This window comes from Loxodonta africana, chromosome 18 (assembly GCF_030014295.1).
Source record: "Loxodonta africana isolate mLoxAfr1 chromosome 18, mLoxAfr1.hap2, whole genome shotgun sequence".
NCBI lineage: Eukaryota > Metazoa > Chordata > Mammalia > Proboscidea > Elephantidae > Loxodonta > Loxodonta africana.
In genome coordinates this window covers 82,416,177-82,438,474 of record NC_087359.1, presented here as the reverse complement: position 1 = coordinate 82,438,474, position 22,298 = coordinate 82,416,177, and the positions used below count along the sequence as shown (strand labels likewise).

General features: G+C 40.1%; 1 protein-coding gene across 24 annotated transcripts in view; it reads left to right on the top strand.

The window, feature by feature from the left end:
- Positions 1-22,298, top strand: part of SPECC1 (sperm antigen with calponin homology and coiled-coil domains 1) — a 476,325-nt gene that overhangs the window by 323,880 nt on the left and 130,147 nt on the right. For 22 of the 24 annotated variants that reach the window (XR_010318469.1, XM_064271864.1, XM_023539622.2 and 19 more), the window contains 2 exons: positions 18,682-18,827; positions 20,152-20,252. Coding sequence is in view for 22 of the 24 variants with exons in the window: in XM_064271864.1 (XP_064127934.1) it covers positions 18,682-18,827; positions 20,152-20,252 (247 nt within the window). In the remaining 2 variants the exon portion in view is untranslated. Of the gene's footprint in view, positions 1-5,256; positions 5,532-18,681; positions 18,828-20,151; positions 20,253-22,298 lie in introns of those variants that run through there. The other 2 variants (XR_010318470.1, XM_023539634.2) reach the window with 2 other exon arrangements.

Genomic DNA, 22,298 nt, shown 5'->3' with positions numbered 1-22,298 from the left:
CTGGCATAACTGGATATCCATTTGCAAAAAAATGAAACAGGACCCATACCTCACACCATGCACAAAAACTAACTCCAAGTGGATCAAAGACCTAAACATAAAGACTAAAACGATAAAGATCATGGAAGAAAAAATTGGGACAACCCTAGGAGCCCTAATACAAGGTATAAACAGAATACAAAACATTACCAAAAATGATGAAGAGAAACCCGATAACTGGGAGCTCCTAAAAATCAAACACCTATGCTCATCTAAAGACTTCACCAAAAGAGTAAAAAGACCACCTACAGATTGGGAAAGAATTTTCAGCTATGACATCTCCGACCAGCGCCTGATCTCTAAAATCTACATGATTCTGTCAAAACTCAACCACAAAAAGACAAACAACCCAATCAAGAAGTGGGCAAAGGATATGAACACACATTTCTCTAAAGAAGATATTCAGGCAGCCAACAGATACATGAGAAAATGCTCTCGATCATTAGCCATTAGAGAAATGCAAATTAAAACTACGATGAGATTCCATCTCACACCAGCAAGGCTGGCATTAATCCAAAAAACACAAAATAATAAATGTTGGAGAGGCTGCGGAGAGATTGGAACTCTCATACACTGCTGGTGGGAATGTAAAATGGTACAACCACTTTGGAAATCTATCTGGCGTTATCTTAAACAGTTAGAAATAGAACTACCATACAACCCAGAAATCCCACTCCTAGGAATATACCCTAGAGATACAAGAGCCTTCATACAAACAGATATATGCACACCCATGTTTATTGCAGCTCTGTTTACAATAGCAAAAAGTTGGAAGCAACCAAGGTGTCCATCAACGGATGAAGGGTTAAATAAATTGTGGTATATTCACACAATGGAATACTACGCATCGATAAAGAACAGTGACGAATCTCTGAAACATTTCATAACATGGAGGAACCTGGAAGGCATTATGCTGAGCGAAATTAGTCAGAGGCAAAAGGACAAATATTGTATAAGACCACTATTATAAGATCTTGAGAAACAGTAAACCTGAGAAGAACACATACTTTTGTGGTTACGAGGGGGGGAGGGAGGGAGGGTGGGAGAGGGTTTTTTTATTGATTAATCAGTAGATAAGAACTGCTTTAGGTGAAGGGAAAGACAACACTCAATACATGGAAGGTCAGCTCAATTGGACTGGACCAAAAGCAAAGAAGTTTCCGGGATAAAATGAATGCTTCAAAGGTCAGCGGAGCAAGCGCGGGGGTCTGGGGAGCATGGTTTGCGGGGACTTCTAAGTCAATTGGCAAAATAATTCTATTATGAAATCATTCTGCATCCCACTTTGAAATGTGGCGTCTGGGGTCTTAAATGCTAACAAGCAGCCATCTAAGATGCAGCAATTGGTCTCAACCCACCTGGAGCAAAGAAAAATGAAGAACACCAAGCCCACATGACAACTAAGAGCCCAAGAGACAGAAAGGGCCACATGAACCAGAGACCTACATCATCCTGAGACCAGAAGAACTAGTTGGTGCCCGGCCACAATTGATGACTGCCCTGACAGGGAGCTCAGCAGAGGACCCCTGAGGGAGCAGGAGATCAGTGGGTTGCAGAACCCCAAATTCTCATAAGAAGACCAAACTTAATGGTCTGACTGAGACTGGAGGAATCCCGGCGGCCATGCTCCCCAGACCTTCAGTTGACACAGGACAGGAACCATCCCCGAAGACAACTCATCAGAAATGAAAGGGACTGGTCAGCGGGTGGGAGAGAGATGCTGATGAAGAGTGAGCTAATTATATCAGGTGGACACTTGAGATTGTGTTGGCAACTCTTGTCTGGAGGGGGGATGGGAGGATAGAGAGAGAGGGAAGCCGGCAAAATTGTCAAGAAAGGAGAGACTGAAAGGGCTGACTCAAGACGGGGAGAGTAAGTGGGAGTAGGGAGTGAGATGTATGTAAACTTATATGTGACAGACTGATTGGATTTGTAAACGTTCACTTGAAGCTTAATAAAAGTTATTATAAAAAAAAAAAATCAAAATCATTGTTTATAGTCACTATCATACCCTCTATCCACCAAAGGAAGTGAGTTTTAAGAAGAGGGTACAAGGAGAGAAAACTAGATTTCATAATGTGCCTTAGTGATAAATGAGTGTGAAGTCATTCTAGTTTGCTTTTGTGTTCGCTTGTTATTTGTCTTGCTTCCATATTGTGTGTCTTTGGAAGAGGAAACAAGTCGTAACTTCCATTGCTTTATATATGTGTTATTTTAAAAACAAATGGTGATAGACAAGCCCTGAGTTTAAGTGGTGGTCCTAAATAGGTTATTGTTTGAGATACAATGTTCCTTGCATAGGTCCTGAGATACAGGCCAAACTACACAACTTGAACTCTGGTATCAGGAAATCTCTGCAAGTGTCCTGACATTGAGGCTACATGTGTTATATCCTGTATCTTCAGACTTAGGGTTGCTTTTTTAACACAGAATGTTTCTCTTTTGATTTTTCAGTGATTTGCAAACCTACATTCCAAATCCAACAGTTTTATCCTTTATCACAAAACGTGTCACAAATTCTAGGAGCTGACAACACTCCAGAACATGGCGTGTTACTGAAAACTGTAGGTGTCAGAGTTTCTTGTCTGTCATTGCATTTGTCAGGACAGCAGACAACTGCCAGTGACGGTTTCTTATCTGATTTTGCGCTTCTCTGACAAGCTGCCCGTCCTAAAGTATTGACTATTTGGAAGTTACTTGATGATGGCTAAGCCACTTCTTGAACTTACCTCTTGAGCAAGAATTGAAATCAACTTACACCCTCAAAAGTACTGAAGCTACCTAGCGTTTCCATCTTGGCTGAATGAGTTCTTGACTGAAACTCGGTTTGACTTTAAGAAGTCAAAAGTCGTTCTTGGTTCAGCCACAGCCAAAGAACTTGCAGAAAATTTTCTGGTGAGATCCTCCAAGTACAACTGAGAGAAGGTAAGAGCATCTCAGAAACACCTTGATCATGACAGAGGATTGATTCATATTCCGATTTTACATGTATGGACATTCAAGGAAACCTCAGTTATAAGTCAGGCTGATAAGTGGGCAAATGAAGTACCTGATTAAGAATGACATTTATTACCAGGGAATTAATAGCTGAAAACAAAGTAGAATATTATTTAACTTAGTATTTGAGATATTCTAAAAATTAGCTCATTAGTGGTCTTCCTAAGGAACCCTAGTGGCACAGTGGTTAAGCACTCAGCACTCAGCTCTAACTGAAGGGTCAGCAGTTCAAACCCACTAGCCCACTCTGCAGGAGAAAGATGTGGCAGTCTGCTTCCTGGAAGCCCCATGGGGTCAGTTCTACTCTGTCCTATAGGGTCGCTGTGAGTTAGAATACCCTCAGTGGCCATGGGTTTAGGGCTCTTCCTATTTACATTTTCAAAGGTATTTTTATTTCAGAGTCAGAATGTCTGTCTGATGTTAATACAGATGGGCATAGAATTAAGGCCCCAGTCTCATCTCTGCCACTAACTGGCAGTGTTTCCTGCCCAGCCTCGCCCCTTCCTCTTTTAAAGGAAGAGATGGGACTAGGTAGTTTTCTAAGACCCCTTTAAGCTCTACCATTCTTGAGACTAGTTGTTTAGCTGGCCTTTCTCTAGAAGAAACTCTGGTGCCAACCTTACCATCTTTCCAGGGCAGTCCTTTGAATCGCTTTGTCGCCATGTTTTAGCTGGGCTTCTAGATCTGGTCTTTCTCTTCCAGAAATTTGAACAATCCACCATGATTTTTACGGACCTGAAAGGGGTCTGCTTTACTGGACGTGTATAAATTAGTGGGCAAAGGGATAATGAATAAAATTTTAAGCCCTGACTTCTTTCAGATTTGAACAATTAAGAGAAAGACATTGAAATTAAAACTTTAATTGAAATTAAAACATCAAATCTTTTTCCTGAAATGCTGAGTTCTGGGGCCTGGTGAATATTGAGACGACACAGGCAGCTTGGCTTAAGGGTTAGATGGGCTACATGCAAACTTACTGTTGAATGACACCGGGCAGGATCCAACACAGGCTTCTGATGACGGTAGCAGTGAAAGGCCTGTGCATTTATCTGTCTTATTTTGAAACAGTGAACACCATTATTTTTAGGGTGGCTTATTCAATTTTTATGCTGTTTATCATTTAACTCCAGTAAACATTCATGGGCAGCATCTTAAGATATCATTAAAAACACTTAAAATTTGTGTTTAATTAACTGTATTCATTTCTAAGGTAGAAGTCTAAGATTCAAAATGTGTTTAGCCTGCACCACTGACTCTTGTATTGGCCCATCTGAAAGGAGCAGCATGGTGGCCTATCACGTGCAGACTGCCCTGGAGCTGGCTTCTGACTCTGTGTGCACATATGTGTTATGCTCTAACATCGACCTGTGTGCCTGTGTGTGCCCTTTGTGTTCTTATAGCTCTAACGCTGCAAGTCCTCAGCAAGTGTTCTTGTGGCTGTCAGTGAAAGGGAAAGTGAGGGGGTTGGAGATGTATTTTTGGATTGCTAAGTTATCTTTTCCAGCTCTTGTTGCATAAGTGTTGACCTAGAAACCCTGTCCCTGGTGAGGGGCCAGCTCTCACGGGTATTCCTAAATGCTCTCTGGACAGATCTCACATTAGTTGCTATGACAGTCAGCTCCTGGAATTTTATTTGGCCCTCAGTGTAGAAACTGGTCCTCTTGTATCCTCTTACCTCAGCAAGCATTATCTTTTCGCTTTCATACTAATTTTTTCATAGTTTAAATTTGCATTTATGATATTAGATGTATAGAGCCTATAGTCCTAAAGAGCTGTGGCTCCTTCCCTGCCCCCAACTCCCAATCTTTACCAATTTGCTTTGAAATCTCCCCTTACACGTTTAGGATTTTTATGCGTGATAATAAATGAGTTCTCTTTTTCTTAGATGCTCCTTGGCTGTCAGAACAGCAGAGGGGAGCATGAGCTGATTTTGTCCCTCCTGGTCATCTCTACTTTACCAGCACAGTTGTTGGCTGCTGAGGGTCTAGTGTGGAAGGAGCACAGTAACAACGTTTTGAAGTCTTTGGAATTTTCTCTGTTTAAAGACCTTTGACTTCCAAAAATTTGTAGGAATAAAACATGTTGGCCATATTCTGGATACTAGCATTTCCCTGTGGAACAGTGTAAACTGTTAACTCGTGCGTGCGTGCGTGTGTGAACTAAGATCCTGTTGCGTTAACTCCTTGACTGGCCTTTCCCTCCCCATTTCTATTTTCGCAGCTCCATGGTCTCTGTCAGCTAGCAGAGCATTTGGTGGAAGACAGCCCAGCCCTTGCCATGACTGGAAACTGCAGCCATTTCTCTATGAAAGGGGGAATAATGTAAAGGAGAAATTCTCTCTTTCTAAAGAGCCGCATTATTTCCTTATAGCACCCTGTTTCACGTAGAGTCATTGCAGTCAAGTCTCTTTACCTTGTTTCTACATATCGGAACCAACTCATTGCATGACCAAAGATGAGCCTTCCTTTTTTTTTTTTTTTTTCCTCAGAAGATTCAACAGCCTTTTATTGGGAGAATAAAATGAAGTTGTTCTAAAAAAAAAAAAAAAAGCAAAGTACAAGTTTGTTGTGAAAAAAATTATTTTAGACACAACTAGAGTGTTCAGAGAGCAGTGGCGTAGCAAATCCAGAGCACTGGAAAACGCGACACACGCTTGTGTTCTATTTTTTGGAGTTTATTTTTATGCTTCCTTTTGAATGTGGTAAACTGATAATCATGGAATTAACACTACTTAAGAAGCCATCTGTATGATGCCTTGTTCCAAAGAAGTTTGAAAGTTCTGCTTCAGGTCCTGATTGAACTTTTTCAAGTTGGGGCCTAACTTCATTAACCTCATCTGAAACAGAGCCACCACTACGTGTTGCTTTGGTTTCCAAGACCTCTGTTAGGCTAAAGGCACGCAGTAACGCACAGATGATTGGTCGGTAATGAAAGATGTGGTGAGACAGTACAGGTGTGCGTGGCGAGGATGCGCGTTAAAATCTGACTGAAAACTAACACAGCTACAACAAAAGCCTCATGAATAAAACTTACCAGAAGTGTATAATTGAGAGTGGTCCAAAATTCAAAGTATGATTTTAAACTTTTGAAAGTGTCTACTTTGTAATTCTCTTGTGAGGAACTGGTGGACGGACAGGATACACAGAGTAGGGCTGTGAAAGAATAAGACAAGGGTTGTTTGTCTAATAATAGGAAACTTAGAAACAGGAATATTCTTTAAACTCAGGAAGACTTTTGGGATCAAAGGACAGTGCACAGAATCACTAGCAAAAAGAGGCGTTGACATCTTCTCTGTAAAACTCATTTAGACCCTGTTAGAATTGTCCTACTAGGATAGAAACTTACATCCTGGGAGATTTTTACCTCGAACTGAGAATTCTTAGAATGATTTAAAATTACTTTGCCATGTGTTTTCAAATATATGCAATAGGAAGACCACACCTCAACTTGGTATGAACAGCTGTATTTGCACTCCATAGTTTGACCTGTCTTTACTCGTGATAACACTGAATATTTTTATATGTAAGCAATTATGAAGTGCTAAATAAATGTATTAATATTTAGAAGAGTCTTTTGCCTAATTTTTAGTCACTGGCCACCTTTTGTAAGGTCTCTGTGTTGTTTTGTTCTAAATTTTTTAGTGAAGATAGTTTCAAAAATTTAAAGCCAAGTCAAAGAACTAGAATTTGACGTTCAAGCAAGGTGGACTTTAAACACAAATTGTAGGTAGGATGCTGATTTGGAATATGAAGATAATTCTCCCATAATTTCATTACTAGACTAAGAGAAGAAGCAGCAAAAATATTTAACTTGCATAAGTTGATTTTTAAAGCAAAACTCCAGGGTATCAGAAAATACAGTACATGGAATTTGAGGTCTGCATTTGTCTTGTTGGAATATAAAAACAAATTGTTTGGGTGATTTAATTTATTAGATTTTTTTCTTAATTATAAAGTATTATTTAGGTATGCTGGTAAAAAAAAAAAAAAAAGAGATGTATAAAGAAAAGTTTAACCTTCTCCCTCTTGCAGAATCACCCTCTAAGGTAATCAGCGTTAACTGTATTTTCTGTATCTCTCCATTTATTCCTATAAATACATGTAGGGTTCATTTAACTATTTTGTATAAAAGTGGGATGATACTCTATACAGTACTTTCCATTTCAAGTACCATACCAGGGGCATCCTTCCAGGTCAATATCTACAGATCTAACTCATTTTAATAGCTACATGGTATTCCACAACATGGATAAACCTTGGAGTATTGAAACATAGTCTTATTGATGATAGTCAAGGTTATATTTTCTAGTTGTTTTTTCCTTCTTTACAAAAAATACTGTAATAAAAATCCTTATTCATCATAATAGCTTATGTTTTTATTTTTATAGGATGGGTTCCTGAAAGTATGATTGCTGCGTCAGAGAATAAAAAAAAACAAACCAAACCCGCCGCCGTCAAGTCGATTCCGACTCTTAGCGACCCTATAGGACAGAGTAGAACTGCACCATAGAGTTTCCGAGAAGCACCTGGTGGATTCGAATGGCCGACCTCTTGGTTAGCAGCCATAGCAATTAGAGAACATGCACACTTTTTATTTTAATAGGTATTGCCTGATTACTTGCCCAAGTGCTGACATTTTGCTGTTAATCTCTCTTGTATAAAAATGCTCGTGTCTACATAGCCTTAGCAGCTATGGATATTACAAATCTTAATTTTTGCTCATAGGATAGGCCAAAAATGCTGTCTTATTATTACTTTAATTCACATTTCCCCCAGCATATTTTTATATGTTTATTATGAGTCAGAATCAACTCAACGGCAATGGGTTTTTTTTTTTTTTTTGGTGGCTAAGTTGTTAAGCACTTAGCTGCTAACCAAAAGGTCAGCAGTTTGTACCCACCAGCCACTCCACAAAAGAAAGGTGGCAGTCTGCTTCTGTAAAGATTACAACCTTGGAAACCCTGTGAGGCGGTTCTGCTCTGTCCTGTAGGGTCACTGTGAGTAGGAATCAACTCTACAGCAATGGGTTTGTTTTTTTGTTTTGTTTTGTTTTTGCCCTTTTTTATGCATTTTCTTTTCTAACAATTGCTAGTTTAGCACGTTTGCTTATTTTTCCATTGAGCTTATTGTTTTTCTCTTACAAGATTTTAAATTGGTATTTTATTAGGGATATGTGTTTATCTCAATATATTGTATGTCTTTTGGCTTTATTATCTCTAGGCTTACAGAAAATTGTATATTGTTATGTAATTTAATCTGTTAGTCTTTTCCTTTACTGCTTCTTGGCTTTCTGTTTTTAAGATTCCGCTACCCAAGTTTAGACAAACGTTGTTCTAAGGTGCCACTGAGTCAGTTCCAACTCATAGCAATCCTATGTACAACAGAATGAAACACTGCCCAGTCCTGCACCATCCTCACAATCGTTGTTATGCTTGTTGCAGCCACTGTGACATTCCATCTCATTGAGGGCCTTCCTCTTTTCCACTGACCCTCTACTTTACCAAGCATGATGTCCTTCTCTAGGGACTGATCCCTCCAGATAACATGTCCAAAGTATATGAGATGTAGTCTTGCCATCCTTGCTTCTAAGGAGCATTCAAGTTGCACTTCTTCCAAGACACATTTGTTCATTCTTTTGACAGTCCATGGTATATTCAGTATTCTTTGCCAACACCACAATTCAAAGGTATCAACTCTTCTTCAGGCTTTCTCATTCATTCCTTGTCCAGCTTTCACATGCATATGAGGCAATTGAAAACAGCATGACTTGGGTCAGGCACACCTTAGTCTTCAAGGTGACTCTTTGTTTTTCAGCACTTTAATGAGGTCTTTTGCAGCAGATTTGCCCAATGCAGTGCATCTTTTGATTTCTTGAATGCTGCTTCTGTGGATGTTGATTGTGTATCCAAGTAAAATGAAATCTTTGACAACTTCGGTCTTTTCTCAGTTTATCATGATGTTGTTTGTTGGTCCAGTTGTGAAGATTTTTTGTTTTCTTTATGTTGAGGTGTAATCCATACTGAAGGCCATGGTCTTTGATCTTCATCAGTAAGTGCTTCGAATCCTCTTCACTTTCAGCAAGCAAGGTTGTGTCATCTGTGTAACGCAGGTTGTTAATGAGTCCTTCTCTAATCCTGATGCCCCATTCTTCATATAGACCAGCTTCTCGGATTATTTGCTCAGCATAGAGACTGAATAGGTATGGTGAAAGGATATAGCCCTGACACACACCTTTCCTGACTTTAAACCATGCAGTATCCCCTTGTTCTGTTCAAATGACTGCCTCTTGATCTATGCACAGTTTCCTCATGAGCACAACTAAGTGCTCTGGAATTCACATTCTTCACCATGTTATCTATAACTTGTTAGGATCCACACAGTCAAATGCCTTTGCGTAGTCAATAAAACGTAGGTAAACATCCTTCTGGTATTCTCTGCTTTCAGCCAGGATCCATCTTACATCAGCTATGATATCCCTGGTTCCGTGTCCTCTTCTGAATCCAGCTTGAATTTCTGGAAGTTCCCTGTTGGTATTGCTGCAGCCGCTGTTGAATGATCTTCAGCAAAATTTTACTTGTGTGTGATATTAATGATATTGTTCGATAATTACTGCATTTATTTGGATCACCTTTCTTGAGAATATGCATAAATATGGATTTCTTCCAGTCAGTTGGCCAGGTAGCTGTCTTCCAAATTTCTTGGCATAGACGAGTGAGTGCTTCCAGTACTACATCTGTTTGTTCAAACATCTCAATTGGTATGCCATCAATTTCTGGAGCCTTGTTTTTCAACAATGCCTTCAGTGCAGCTTGGACCTCTTCCTTCAGCACCATGAGTTCCTAATCATATACTACCTCCTGAGATGGTTGAACATCAACCAATTCTTTCTGGTATAGTTACTCTGTGTATTCCTTCCATCTTCTTTTGATGCTTCCTGCGTCATTTAATATTTTCCCGGTAGAATCCTTCAGTATTCCAATTTCTGGCTTGAATTTTTCCTTCAATTGTTTCAGCTTGAGAAATGCCAAGCATGTTCTTCCCTTTTGGTTTTCTATCTCCAGGTCTTTGCACATGTCATCACAATACTTTGTCTTCTCGAGCTGCCCTTTGAACTGTTCTGTTCAGCTCTTTTACTTCATCATTTCTTCCTTTTGCTTTAGCTACTCGATGTTCAGAGCAAGTTTCCGGGTCTTTTCTGACATCCATTTTGGTCTTTTCTTTCTTTCCTGTCTTTTTAATGACCTCCTTTTTTCTTCATGTATGATGTCCTTGATGTTATTCCACGACTCGTCTGGTCTTCAGTCATTAGCGTTCAACACATCAAATCTGTTCTTGAGATGGTGTCTAAATTCAGGTGGAATATACTCAAGGTTGTACTTCGGCTCTCTTGGGCTTGTTCTAATTTACTTCAGTTTCAGCTTGAACTTGCATATGAGCAATTGATGGTTGTTCCACAGCCCACCCCAGCCTTGTTCTGACTGATGATATTGAGCTTTTCCATCGTTTCTTTCCACAGATGTAGTTAATTTGATTGCTTAGTATTCCATCTGGCAAGGTCCATGTGTATAGTTGCCATTTATGTTGGTGAAGAAAGGTATTACTAAAATTCTAAAATGCAATCTCCAGGATCATTTCTATCACCAAGGCCATATTTTCGAACCACCGATCCTTCTTCTTTGTTTCCATCTTTTGCATTCCAATCACCACTAATTATCAATGCATCCTGATTGCATGCTTGATCAATTTCAGACTGCACAAATTGGTAAAAGTCTTCAGTTTCTTTGTCTTTGGCCTTAACGGTTGGTGTGTAAATTTGAATGTTAGTCGTATTAACTGTAGGCGTATGGATATTATCCTATCACTGACAGCGTTGTACTTTAGGATAGGTCTTGAAATGTTCTTTTTGACGAATGCAATGCCATTCCTCTTCCAGTTGTCACCCCCAGCATAGTAGACCATATGATTGTCCAATTCAAAATGGCCAATACCAGTCCATTTTAGCTCACTAATGTCTAGGGTATCGATGTGTATGCATTCCATTTCATTTTTGACGATTTCCAATTTTCCTAGATTCATACTTATTACATTCCAATTTCCAATTATTATTGGATGTTCACAGCTGTTTCTTTTCATTTTGAGTCATGCCACGTCAGCAAATGAAGGTCCCAAAAGCTTGACTCCATCCATGTCATTAAGGTCAACTCTATATTGAGGAGGCAGCTCTTCATCAGTCATATTTTGAGTGCCTTCCAACCTGAGGGGCTCATCTTCCAGCACTATATCAGAATATCAGACAGTGTTCCGCTGCTATTCATAAGGTTTTCACTGGCTAATTCTTTTCAGAAGTAGACCATGGGGTCCTTCTTCCTAGTCTGTCTTAGTCTGGAAGGTCAGCTGAAACCTGTCCACATGGGTGACCCTGCTGGTGTTTGAATACCAGTGGCATAGCTTCCAGCATCCCAGCAACACACAAGCCCCCACAGTATAACTAACTAACAGACGTGCTTGAGTTAGACAAATAGACTCTTAAATTTTGTTCATATATTTTGCACACACACACTTTTTACATACATATTCAAATATTTGATCCACCTTTATTTAATCTGGTGTTAAGTATGGATCTTTTTCTTCCATTTCATTAGCCAGTCATACCAACATCATTTGTTAACAAAACCGTCTCTGCCCAGTGAATTGAAATCTCACATCTTTACTTTGTTTATTCATCAATATTCAGAGAGACTGTCTTTGTTATCTAGTGTTGCTATAACAAGAATACCACAAGTAGATGGCTTTAACAAAGATATATTTATTTTATCCCAGCCTAGGAGTCTAGAAGTCCAAATTCAGGGCACCAGCTCTAGAAGGCTTTCTCTGTCGGCTCTGGGGGAAGGTCCTTGACATCAGTCTTCCCCTAGCCTAGGAGCATCTCAGCGCAGGGACCCTGGGTCCAAAGGATGCGCTCCATTCTTGGCTCTTCTTGCTTGGTGATAATGAGGTCCCCCTCCTCTCTGCTTTGGGCAGTGGGTCCAGCTCCATCCCGCCAGCACTCACGAAAGGCAACCCCACACTCCAAAACCAAGTTGGTGAAGATCTGACTATTTGAAACCTAGGAGGGCATGGCCCCACCTTTTGGGACCCCAGAGGCCGTGGCCCTACCCTTTGAAACCAAGACAGCTCTGTTTCCTGTGCTCCTTGTCTCTTCGGCTTCTGGTTCCTTGTTCCTTGGTCTCTTGGCTCTTTGGGCGCTCAGCCCCTTGGGCCTCTTGGGCTGGCCTGGCTTCTGCCCTCCCCAGGCAAGTGTTACAAAGCTCTTGAGCTCTACCAGTAAGTGCCTAGAAGCACCCCACTCTGCCAAGAAGCATCCTGCCCAAAGACACTGTTGCTCAGTGGGTTGGCTCCTGCACCATCTCACGCACACTGATCTGGCTCTGCTGCTGCCATTTCTCTGCTGCTGCTTCTTGTCGTCTGTGTTGTCTCTGCTGTTACAGCAGCCCTCACTTCCTCCTGAGCTCTCACCAGAATCATTTTTGATGTCCATAATTCCACCAACAGTCTCTTCAAGACAATCTATGCTTTCACTATTAGGCACCTTAAAACTCTTCCAGCCTCTACCCATTGCTGAATTCCAAAACCACTTCTACATTGTAGGTATCAGTTATAGCAGCATCCCACTCCTGCTACCAAATTCTTAGTTACCTAGTGCTGGTATAACAGAAATACCACAAGTGGATAGCTTTAACAAAGAGAAATTTATTCTGTCACTGCTTAGGAGGCTAGAAGTCCAAATTCATGGCACCAGCTCTAGGGGAAGGCTTTCTCTGTCAGCTCTTGGGGAAGTTCCTTGTCATCAATCTTCCCCTGGTCTAGGAGCTTCTCAATGCAGGAACCCGGACACGCTCTGCTCCTGGCTCTTCTTGGTGGTAATGAAGTCCCCCTCCCCTGTGCTAAATTTCCTCTTTTAGATCTCAAAAGAGATCGACTCATGTTACAACCTAATCCTGTAGATTGAGTCCTGCCCCATTAACATAACTATCTCTAATCCTGCCTTATTAACATCATACAGGTTAGGATTTACAACACACAGCATAATCGTATCAGATCCCAAAATGATGGACAGCCAGACAATACTGGGAGTCATGGCCTAACCAAGTTGATACACATTTGGGGGGACGCAATTCAGTCCATAACAGAGAGCTTCCCAAATATACCACCATTGCTTTTTCTCTCTTGGTTCTGCTTTAAACTATTTTAATAGTATTATTAGACTGTTTATATTATTTTTAATCTCAACCTTTTTGTTTCAAATTGTCATCTTATTTTTCACATTTTTTTCTTATTTTCTTAAATTTTATTGTGTACTTGAGGCAGGTGGTATCAAAAATCTAATTCTGTTTCCTGTTATAAATTTAAGGAGCCCAGGTGGTGCAGTGGTTAAAGCGCTCAGCTACCAACCTAAAGGTCTACAGTTCAAACCCACCAGCTGCTCTGTAGGAGAAAGATGTAGCAACCTGCTTCCATAAAGGTTTACAACCTTGGAAGCCCTATGGGGCACTTCTGTTCTGTCCTATGAGTTGGAATTGACTTGACTGCAGTGGGTTTGGTTTGGGGTTGGTCATAAATTTACAAATGTCTGTTTTCTCTTGAGTGTAGTTATTTTCTTTGTTTTATATTATAAAATATTTGTGTATATTCCCCATCACTCAGTCTTGCTTAAATAAATAAAAGTGAGTCAAGGCCTAACACTGGTCCAAGATCAATGTCTGTAGATTATGCCTAGATCCACTCACTGTGCCTGACAACTCTCAGAGTCTTCTCATATCTTAAACTAGAAGGAAGGCACTTTAAGGTAAACTTACATTACATATTCAGAGACACAGAAGTTCAAACAGAGCATAGAGTGAGTAGGTGCCTAGTAGGGGAATTCATCTGTGTCTGATTTCTTATTTAGTGAGACTGGAATACAGGAGCCAGCTTTCTGGGTCTAGTTTTGTGTTGGCTCAAAAAAGTACATAGAATGACAGTTCCTGATATCCTTGTTGCTACTGCCCTTTGTGCCTCAGATGAACTATGTCCTGATCTTCTTGGGCCAAAACTGGTTGCCATGAGGCCATCTCCAAGTGCTGGCGGCCCCATTGGCATCACAGTAGAACTGCGCTCCATAGGTTTTCAGTGGCTGGTTTTTCAGACGTGGATCTCCAGGCCTTTCTTTTGAGATGCCTCTGGGTGGACTCAAACCACCAACCTTTTGTTTAGCAGCTGATCACATTAACTGTTTGCACCACATCACATCTTAATGCCGCAATCCTTTGTAAGATAAAGGTTCTGCACACTCTCTGTCCTTCTCAGGTGGCTCTCCAGCCGCAGCCCTCTATTGTAGGAGACATTACTAGGGTTTTTCCCATATCCCATATCTGCATTTTCTTTGGAAGGGATTTGGGGATAAACTTTAGGTATTTTCTTTCAATTTTTTTCCCACGCTTACTCTGTGTAGCAGAAGTTCTTCAAAGTCTAAGGCATGCAGACTGTACCCTTATACCAGTGCTGATTCAGGACTTTCACTATGTATTTCTTTGATTATTTTCATTGGGATTTGGAAATTAAGATGCTTGTGTTCAAATTCTCACTGTAACCTGTTTGTCTTTATTTTTGTGTATATTCTTAGAGTGAAATTCAGAAGATACTGTTTAACACCTGAAAGAGAAAATACTAATTTCCTTCTCACTAGAGTAGCACACTTATTTTTAGATCTCTTGTGCAAAGGAATAAGAAGTACTTTGAGAAATTTACTTTCCAGGTAAAGGAATAGAATGAGAAAAGCCAAGGAGGCTGGAACAGAAAAGAAACAAAACTTGAGGTTGCTGGAGTTAGTCCAGAAGCTAAATGGGTAGAGGGGAGCCGTAGGAAACACACCCGTGTGACATGGGAAGACCTAGAGCTGGGCTCTGGTTGGTTGCTCAGGAAAAAAGCCCATGGCAGTTTTAAGCATGTGATTGACATGTCATGTCCTCTTTACAAATATTAATCTGCCAGTCTTGAAGGTAAAAAAAAAAAAAAAAGTAGCAGTGGTAAAATTTTGGATCAAAATAGACAACACAAAATGGTGGCGTGGATGAAGTAAATGATGCAGAAAATTAACATTTGAAGAGTATTCTGCTACTAGGAGCTCTTGTGGCACAGTGGTTAAGTGCTCAGCTGCTAGCCAAATGGTTGGCATTTGGAACCCACTAGCCGCTCTGTGGGAGAAGGATGTGGCCGTCTGCTTCCGTAAAGATTTACAACCTTGGAAGCCCTGCAGGGCAGCTCTGCTCTGTCCTAGAGGGTCGCTGTGAGTTGGAATCAAATAGATGATGACGGGGGGATTCTGTTACTGAACAAGGATAGCAGTGAATCCTAGAAATTAAATAAAGTTGTAATAGAAAAAAATAATTGCAGACACGTATGCATATATATGCTTTAATTCTAACATGAGCAACGTAGCATAGGATAGCAGTTGGTGAATGGAGGGGGTTTTCACTGTTGTGGATGCTGGGCTTATGCCTCAGGGCCTCTCCTAACCACACCTGTCCGTCTCAGGTATGGGTTGCCACTTCTGAAAAACAGATTATTGCATAAAAACAAGAGCAATGGAATAAGTATTTGTATTATTTTTCTTAAATACTTTTTAAATAAGATTTAAAAAGAAACACCATCAGCGTTATTATTTTTTAGAATCCGTGTCTACCTCTCAGAACACTCACGCATCATAGGAAATTTGAGAAAGACGTGGCAAGCTAAGTTTGCATCCCAGATTCCTCATTTATAAGCTGAAATGAATTATCACTATACTTATACATGCTGGGGTGGGTGGAAAGCATACTTTGTTTTTATTGTTTTAAATGTAGGCTATTCTGTCTGAGGTGCAACTGAAGAAGCAGCAAACTGTTAAATGCTGTAGGAAAAACTAATTGTTAGACTTACTGAAGGTTGGTATGTTTGTTCACAGTTACATTTACAAAACCGTGTAAGCTGTACATTTAGGTGATTTGAGAGATTTTCAGGGCTTGTTTGACTATATACTTAACTTTTATCTTACATCTTGGCTTTAGAACCTAACAGCTGCATTAGACAATAGCTAGCTAACCTTGAACAATTTTTCCTTTAATGAATTTGTTAAAATGTACCTGGTTATGTGGTTAAATTTTTTTTTTAACATTTTTATAGAGCACAGAGTTCTTGTTCTCCTTGGAACAGAGGAAATTTAATACTTTATTTAATCCTGGGGCTGTTACTGGTTGATCCAAAACAATTTGAAGACAGGCTGGTGTGAGGAATTCAAGCCTTTTTTTTTTTTTTTTAAATAAAGCCAATAACATTCTTAATAATTATTTTCTATGGTTATTCAGTTCAGGCTTTGATTTGTGAATCCTTCCCCCACCTCCTCCACCTACACACATAAATCCTTGTTATATAATATGGTGGGTGTTTAGTCCAGTAGCCTCTCTAATCAACTAAATAATGTACAGGATTTTCTCATGCTGACTTATTGTTCTAGCTAAGCAGACTAATTGTTCGAAATATTGTCTTTGGATGTCCGAGTACTGGAAATAGATTCATGTAGCCTTGCTTACAGAGTCTAAATAAATCTTCTTTATCTGTTTGTTGTTATGAATCACAGAGAAACTTAGACCGTTGGAGAGAATACCTCAGCAATACGCAGGACTCTCCATTTTTATTCTTACTAAACTATCAAGGAATGAAATAAACATGAATTTTTCACAGTGATAGTTCTCTCAAGGGGTGCCCTGAGCGTCTACAATGCACGTTAGTACCCAGTCATTTAAATGGACTGGTAAGAAAGTGGCGCATTTTGTCTGATAATGACCTTCCTGAGAGTGGCTGCGTGTACCTAACTTGATTTCATCCTCTTTCCGATATTCACCACCTGATTTTATACTGTGTAACCCAAAGGAAAAAGTACAGAACCAACCCCTACAATTTCTGAAATGCCTCAGGTATTTTTCCCCAAAGAAGTCTGGTGTTTGCTGCCTTTTTTTTTTTAATTCAAAGAAGAGAGGCTGTGGAGGCAAGAATGTAGGGCAGTTTAGTTTAAGTGTTTTAAATTCTGTTTCACTTAAATGTATTCTATTCATGTTGATACAGAACAAGAGAAGGAAGTTTAGCAAAACTGCAGAACCTTATGAAGTAGCTAGATTAATTTCAAAAACATCAGTAAATAAATATTTTAAACTTCACTGACCTTATTAAAGTATACTTCCAGAGATATTCTGTTTGAGCTCTTCTCGTAAATTAGTCATCTTCTTGTGAAACAGCTGTGGCAATTTGATACAATAAAAGGGGAATAGTTTAGAAATCAGAAGATTGGGAGTTCTCGTCTTGGCTCATTCACAGGGAGATTAAATGACATGCCCAAGTCGCCTGGGACGAAGCCACGCATGAGAGGATTGAATCAGATCATCTATCTATGCTCAAGTTTAGAAACCACAGTGAGAACATACCAGGAAACTTGGGTGAGAGTAAAAGCTTCACCTCTTGCAGAGTTGCAGAGGTGTTATCATACTATTAAACAGTATGTAAATCAGGGTTCTGTTGTGTAGAACAGATTGCACTGTAGTTGGTTTTAGCTTAAAAGTATTAACTGACTTCCAGAATTGTTGAGAGGCCTGAAGCAAGAGACTCTAGGCTAAGCTTCCAGGGGGAATTCCCAAAGTCACCGCAGAACTGAGCCGCCAGCAGAGCTGCTGCCTCTGCTAGGAGCAGGAACCTTAAATCAGAAAGCTCGTGCCCAACGGGAAAGCCAGCACTGCAGTGACCAGCTCCAGAAACGTCTAGTCTCTGCTGCAGCCTGTTTCTACATAGTGAATACTCTTGCGCCCTGCTTTTCTTCCCCCATGTTAGGTCCAAATCCAGGGCTTCCCCACCCTTTTCTGATTGATGGAACCTAAATTCCATCTGAAATCTTAGCTTCAGGAGATTCTTGAGAAATGTACATTCATTTTCCCACCTCTGTATACTAGATAAAAAAACAAACCCGTTGCCATCGAGTCAGTTCCGACTCATAGTAACCCTATAGGTCAGAGTAGAACTGCTCCAAAGTTGAACCGCCAACCTTTCGTTAGTGACCTAGCCCTGGTGGTGCAGTGGTTAAGAGCTTGGCTGCTAACCAGAAGGTCAGCTGTTTGAATCCACCAGCCGCTATTTGGAAACCCTATGGGTCTCTGACCCATAGAGTGGTCGTGAGTCAGAATCTACTCAGTGGCAATGGTTTGGGTATACTAGATGGTGATTGGACTATACCTTGATGAGGCAATCCATTGTATCCACCAAGCTCAATATTTATCATAAATAACATTTGTATGTTTTGTTTGGAGAGTGGATTCATATACTTTTTATTTAGAGCTAATGTCAAGTCACTCTTCATATAAAATTATTTATGACCATTCCCAAGAAAATATCTTTTATAAAAATTGAGAGTAGTACCTATGTTATTTCCTAAAGGTATAAAGCTGATACAGAAAACAGGATTTTAAATTTAGGATTCTCCTTCCAGACTTGTTTATTTTCTCCTCACTGGTCTGTTTCCATATATGCCTTTTTCCCATGGGAATACCCTCCATCTTTTCAATTTGATTTGCTCTTTACCGTGCAGACCTGTGAATGAAGAGTCAGAGTCCTCCGAGGTGGATGCTCCTGGCCGGTGGCTTGGTGTCTATGTTAACAGAACATCCCCAACACCTTCAGAGTCTGTAACCACTGTTAAGTCACTTATCAAGTCATTTGACTTGGGACATCCAGGTATTTAAACATTTTATTTTAAAAGCAAAACTTCAAACCTTGGCCCAGTGTACTCTACACTGGCCCCAAGTAGGATACCATCAGAAGGGCTGTTTCTAGATCTTGCCATATACAGCTTCTGTCTGCAAGAGTCTGGCTGAGGCTCCAGTGAGACAGTAGAGAATCTGGCTCTTGTGTAATGCAAATGTAATTTCCCCTTTCCTCTACCTCTTCCTTACCTCTAATTCCTGCTTTGCCACTTATCTTTTCTGCCTCATGTGTCCACTAAGTAGCCCTGGTGGTGCAGTGGTTAAGTGTTTGGCTGCTAACAAAAAGGTCAGCAGTTAGAATCCACCAGCCTCTCCTTGGAAACCGTATGAGGCAGTTCTACTCTATCCTGTAAGGTGGCTATGAGTTGAAATGGACTCAATGGCAACAGGTTTTGTTTTTTAGTTTTTGTCCGTTAAATTCAGATCACTACTGTTCACTTTCATAGCATCTCACGAGAATTAGCAGGGTAAGCCAGAGGCTTCCTCTCCTAGGAGATTGGATATTGAGTCCGATCTATGCATTTGGCTTTCTTGTTGGGACCCCTGGTCATCATCATTTTGCAATATGCTGTTAGACTTTTTTCTGCCTAGTATTGTGTGTGAGCACCTGGGCTGATCTGTCATTCTTGGCCTTGGTACATTCCTAGCTTTTTCTGGAACTACCTGGCTGACTCACAATTCCTTTTCATTTGTTCCTGTCTACTTATATGAGCAGAATATACAGCTGTACTTTGTAAACACACACACACGTAAATATAATAAGTAGAAGAAACAGAATGTGCATTTATCCACAATAGTGGTATTTTTCTTACCTTGAGTGTAAGAAATATATCCATTGTATTGGAAGACTGAAGTAATAGCTAATTCTAGGATGTGCCTGGTGTCTCTACTAAAATAGTTTGCAGCTTAATTGAGACTAGGGTTAACCTACAAATATTTAAAGATATTAAAGCCCAGTGAGTACATCCAGTGTATGAAGATGGGAAATGAGTTAACAGTAATGGTTTGTGTAAGATCTTACCTGTCCTTTCTTGCCATAGAACTTCATTACACAACATTTTCTTTTTCCTCGGTTTCCTCCATCTAAGACAAATCCCCCATTTACTAACTCCTCCCCTTTCACTCCCCATTTCAGTACTATTCCAGAGGAGAAAAGGATAAAAGAATAAACATTATATTAAATATCATGGCATACTTTTCTTAGTCACCAAAAAAAGTAACAACAAATTAAGAATTATTATTTGCTATTTTAAACTGGAACAACATAGAAACATTCCCTTCCCTTTCCTTGGCAGGTGGAGCTGGACAGAATATTTCTGTTCATAAGACCCCCAGGAGTCCTCTAAGTGGAATACCTGTGAGGACTGCTCCAGCTGCTGCCGTTTCTCCAATGCAGGTATGAGAAGAGATTGTGTTGGGTGGTACCAGGGTTATTCCTCATACCCCAGCAACATAAAAGAAGTGAAAACCAATTGATTTATTTTTTTGAGACCTATCAAACATTATCGTTAATAAGCCTAAAATAATAACGAAATGTTCACAAAATTTAAACTTTTGGTACCTGATCAAGGCCCCAGAGTGACACTGTAAACTTGCAATTCTGTTAGTAACTACTTTTCTTTGCTTCCCATAACACTTTCGAAGTTTTCAATTCAATGAAAATTATGATTTTTTTAGAAATGGACATTGAACAGATCTCAAAGAGCTATTTTGTTTTTAATGCCCCAAAGAGAGAATGTTTACAGTTTATAAATTCTCAGAGTTCACTGGGTACAGAGTACATCATATTTGCCATCTTCTGAAGGTTTTAGGACCAGTGCTTCCTGATGTTTTTCTAGGCCAAGGCTTTGGATAGAATGTTCAGCATGTTGCTCTTGTTGTGTTACGAGCGATATTGTTATTATAAGTACTATTTTTAGTATCAACGAGCCTTAGTGGCACAAACGGTTAAGTGTTCGGCTTAATACAAAGGGATCAAATCAACCACATCTGTGGAAAAAGACAAGGAAAAGCTCAGTATCATCAGTCAGAACAAGGCCAGGGGCCAACCGTGGAACAAACCATCAGTTGTTCATATGTAAGTTCAAGTTGAAGCTGAAGAAAATTAGAACAATTCCACAAGAGCCAAAGTACGACTTTGAGTATATCCCACCTGAATTAAGAGACCATGTCAAGAATAGATTTGATGAGGAAATGCTCACGATCATTAGCCATTAGAGAAATGCAAATCAAAACTACAGTGAGATACCATCTCACCCAACAATGCTGGCACTAATCCAAAAAATACAAAATAACAAATGTTGAAGAGCCTGTGGGGAGATTGGAACTCTTATGTGGTGCTGGTGGGAATATAAAGTGGCATGACCGCTTTGGAAAACAATATGGTGCTTCCTTAAAAAGCTAGAAATACAATACAATCCAGCAATCCCACTTCTAGAAATATACCAGAGAGAAGTAAGAGCCATCACATGAATAGACATATGCACACCCATGTTCATTGCAGCACTATTCACAATACGAGAAAGATGGAATCAACTAAATGCCCGTCAACAGATGAATGAGTAAACAAATCATGGTACATACACATGATAGAATACTATGCAACAATAAAGAACACTGATGAATCCGTGAAACATCTCACCATGTGGATGAATCTGGTCAACATTATGCTAACTGAAGTAAGTCACAAAAGGACAAATATTGTATGCGACCACAATTATAAGAACTCAAGAAAAGGTTTAAACAAGAAAAAAGCATTCTCTGATGGTTACTAGGGTGGGATGGGAGGGGGAGGGGAAATCACTAACTAGATAATAGACAAGGGTCAACTTCGGTGAAGGGAAGGACAACACACAATACAGGCGAAGTCAGCACAACTGGACCAAAGCAAAAGCATAGAAGTTCCCTAGACACATCCAAACACTTTGAGGGACAGAGTAGCTGGGGCTGGGGCCTGGGGACCATAGTTTTGGGGGTCATCTAGGTCATTTGGCATAACATAGTTTATAAAGAAAATGTTCTCCATCCCGCTTTGGTGAGCAACATCCGAGGTCTTAAAGGCTTGCAAGCACCTGTCTAAGACATATCTATTGGTCCCATCCCACTTGGAACAAAGGAGAATGAAGAAACCCAAAGATAAAAGGAAAACACTAGCCCAAAGGACTAAAGGACCAAATGAACCAGAGACTCTACCAACCTGAGACCAGAAGAACTACATGGTGCCCTCCTACCACCAATGACTGCCCTGACAGGGAACACAACAGAGAATCCCAGAGGGAGCAGGTGAAAAATGTAGCACAGAACTCAAATTCACATAAAAAGACCAGACTTACTGGCCTGACAGAGACTGAAGGAACCCCTGAAACTATAGCCCCCAGAAGCTCTGTTAACCCAGAACTGAAACCATTCCCGAAGCCCACTCTTGAGACAAAGATTAGACAAG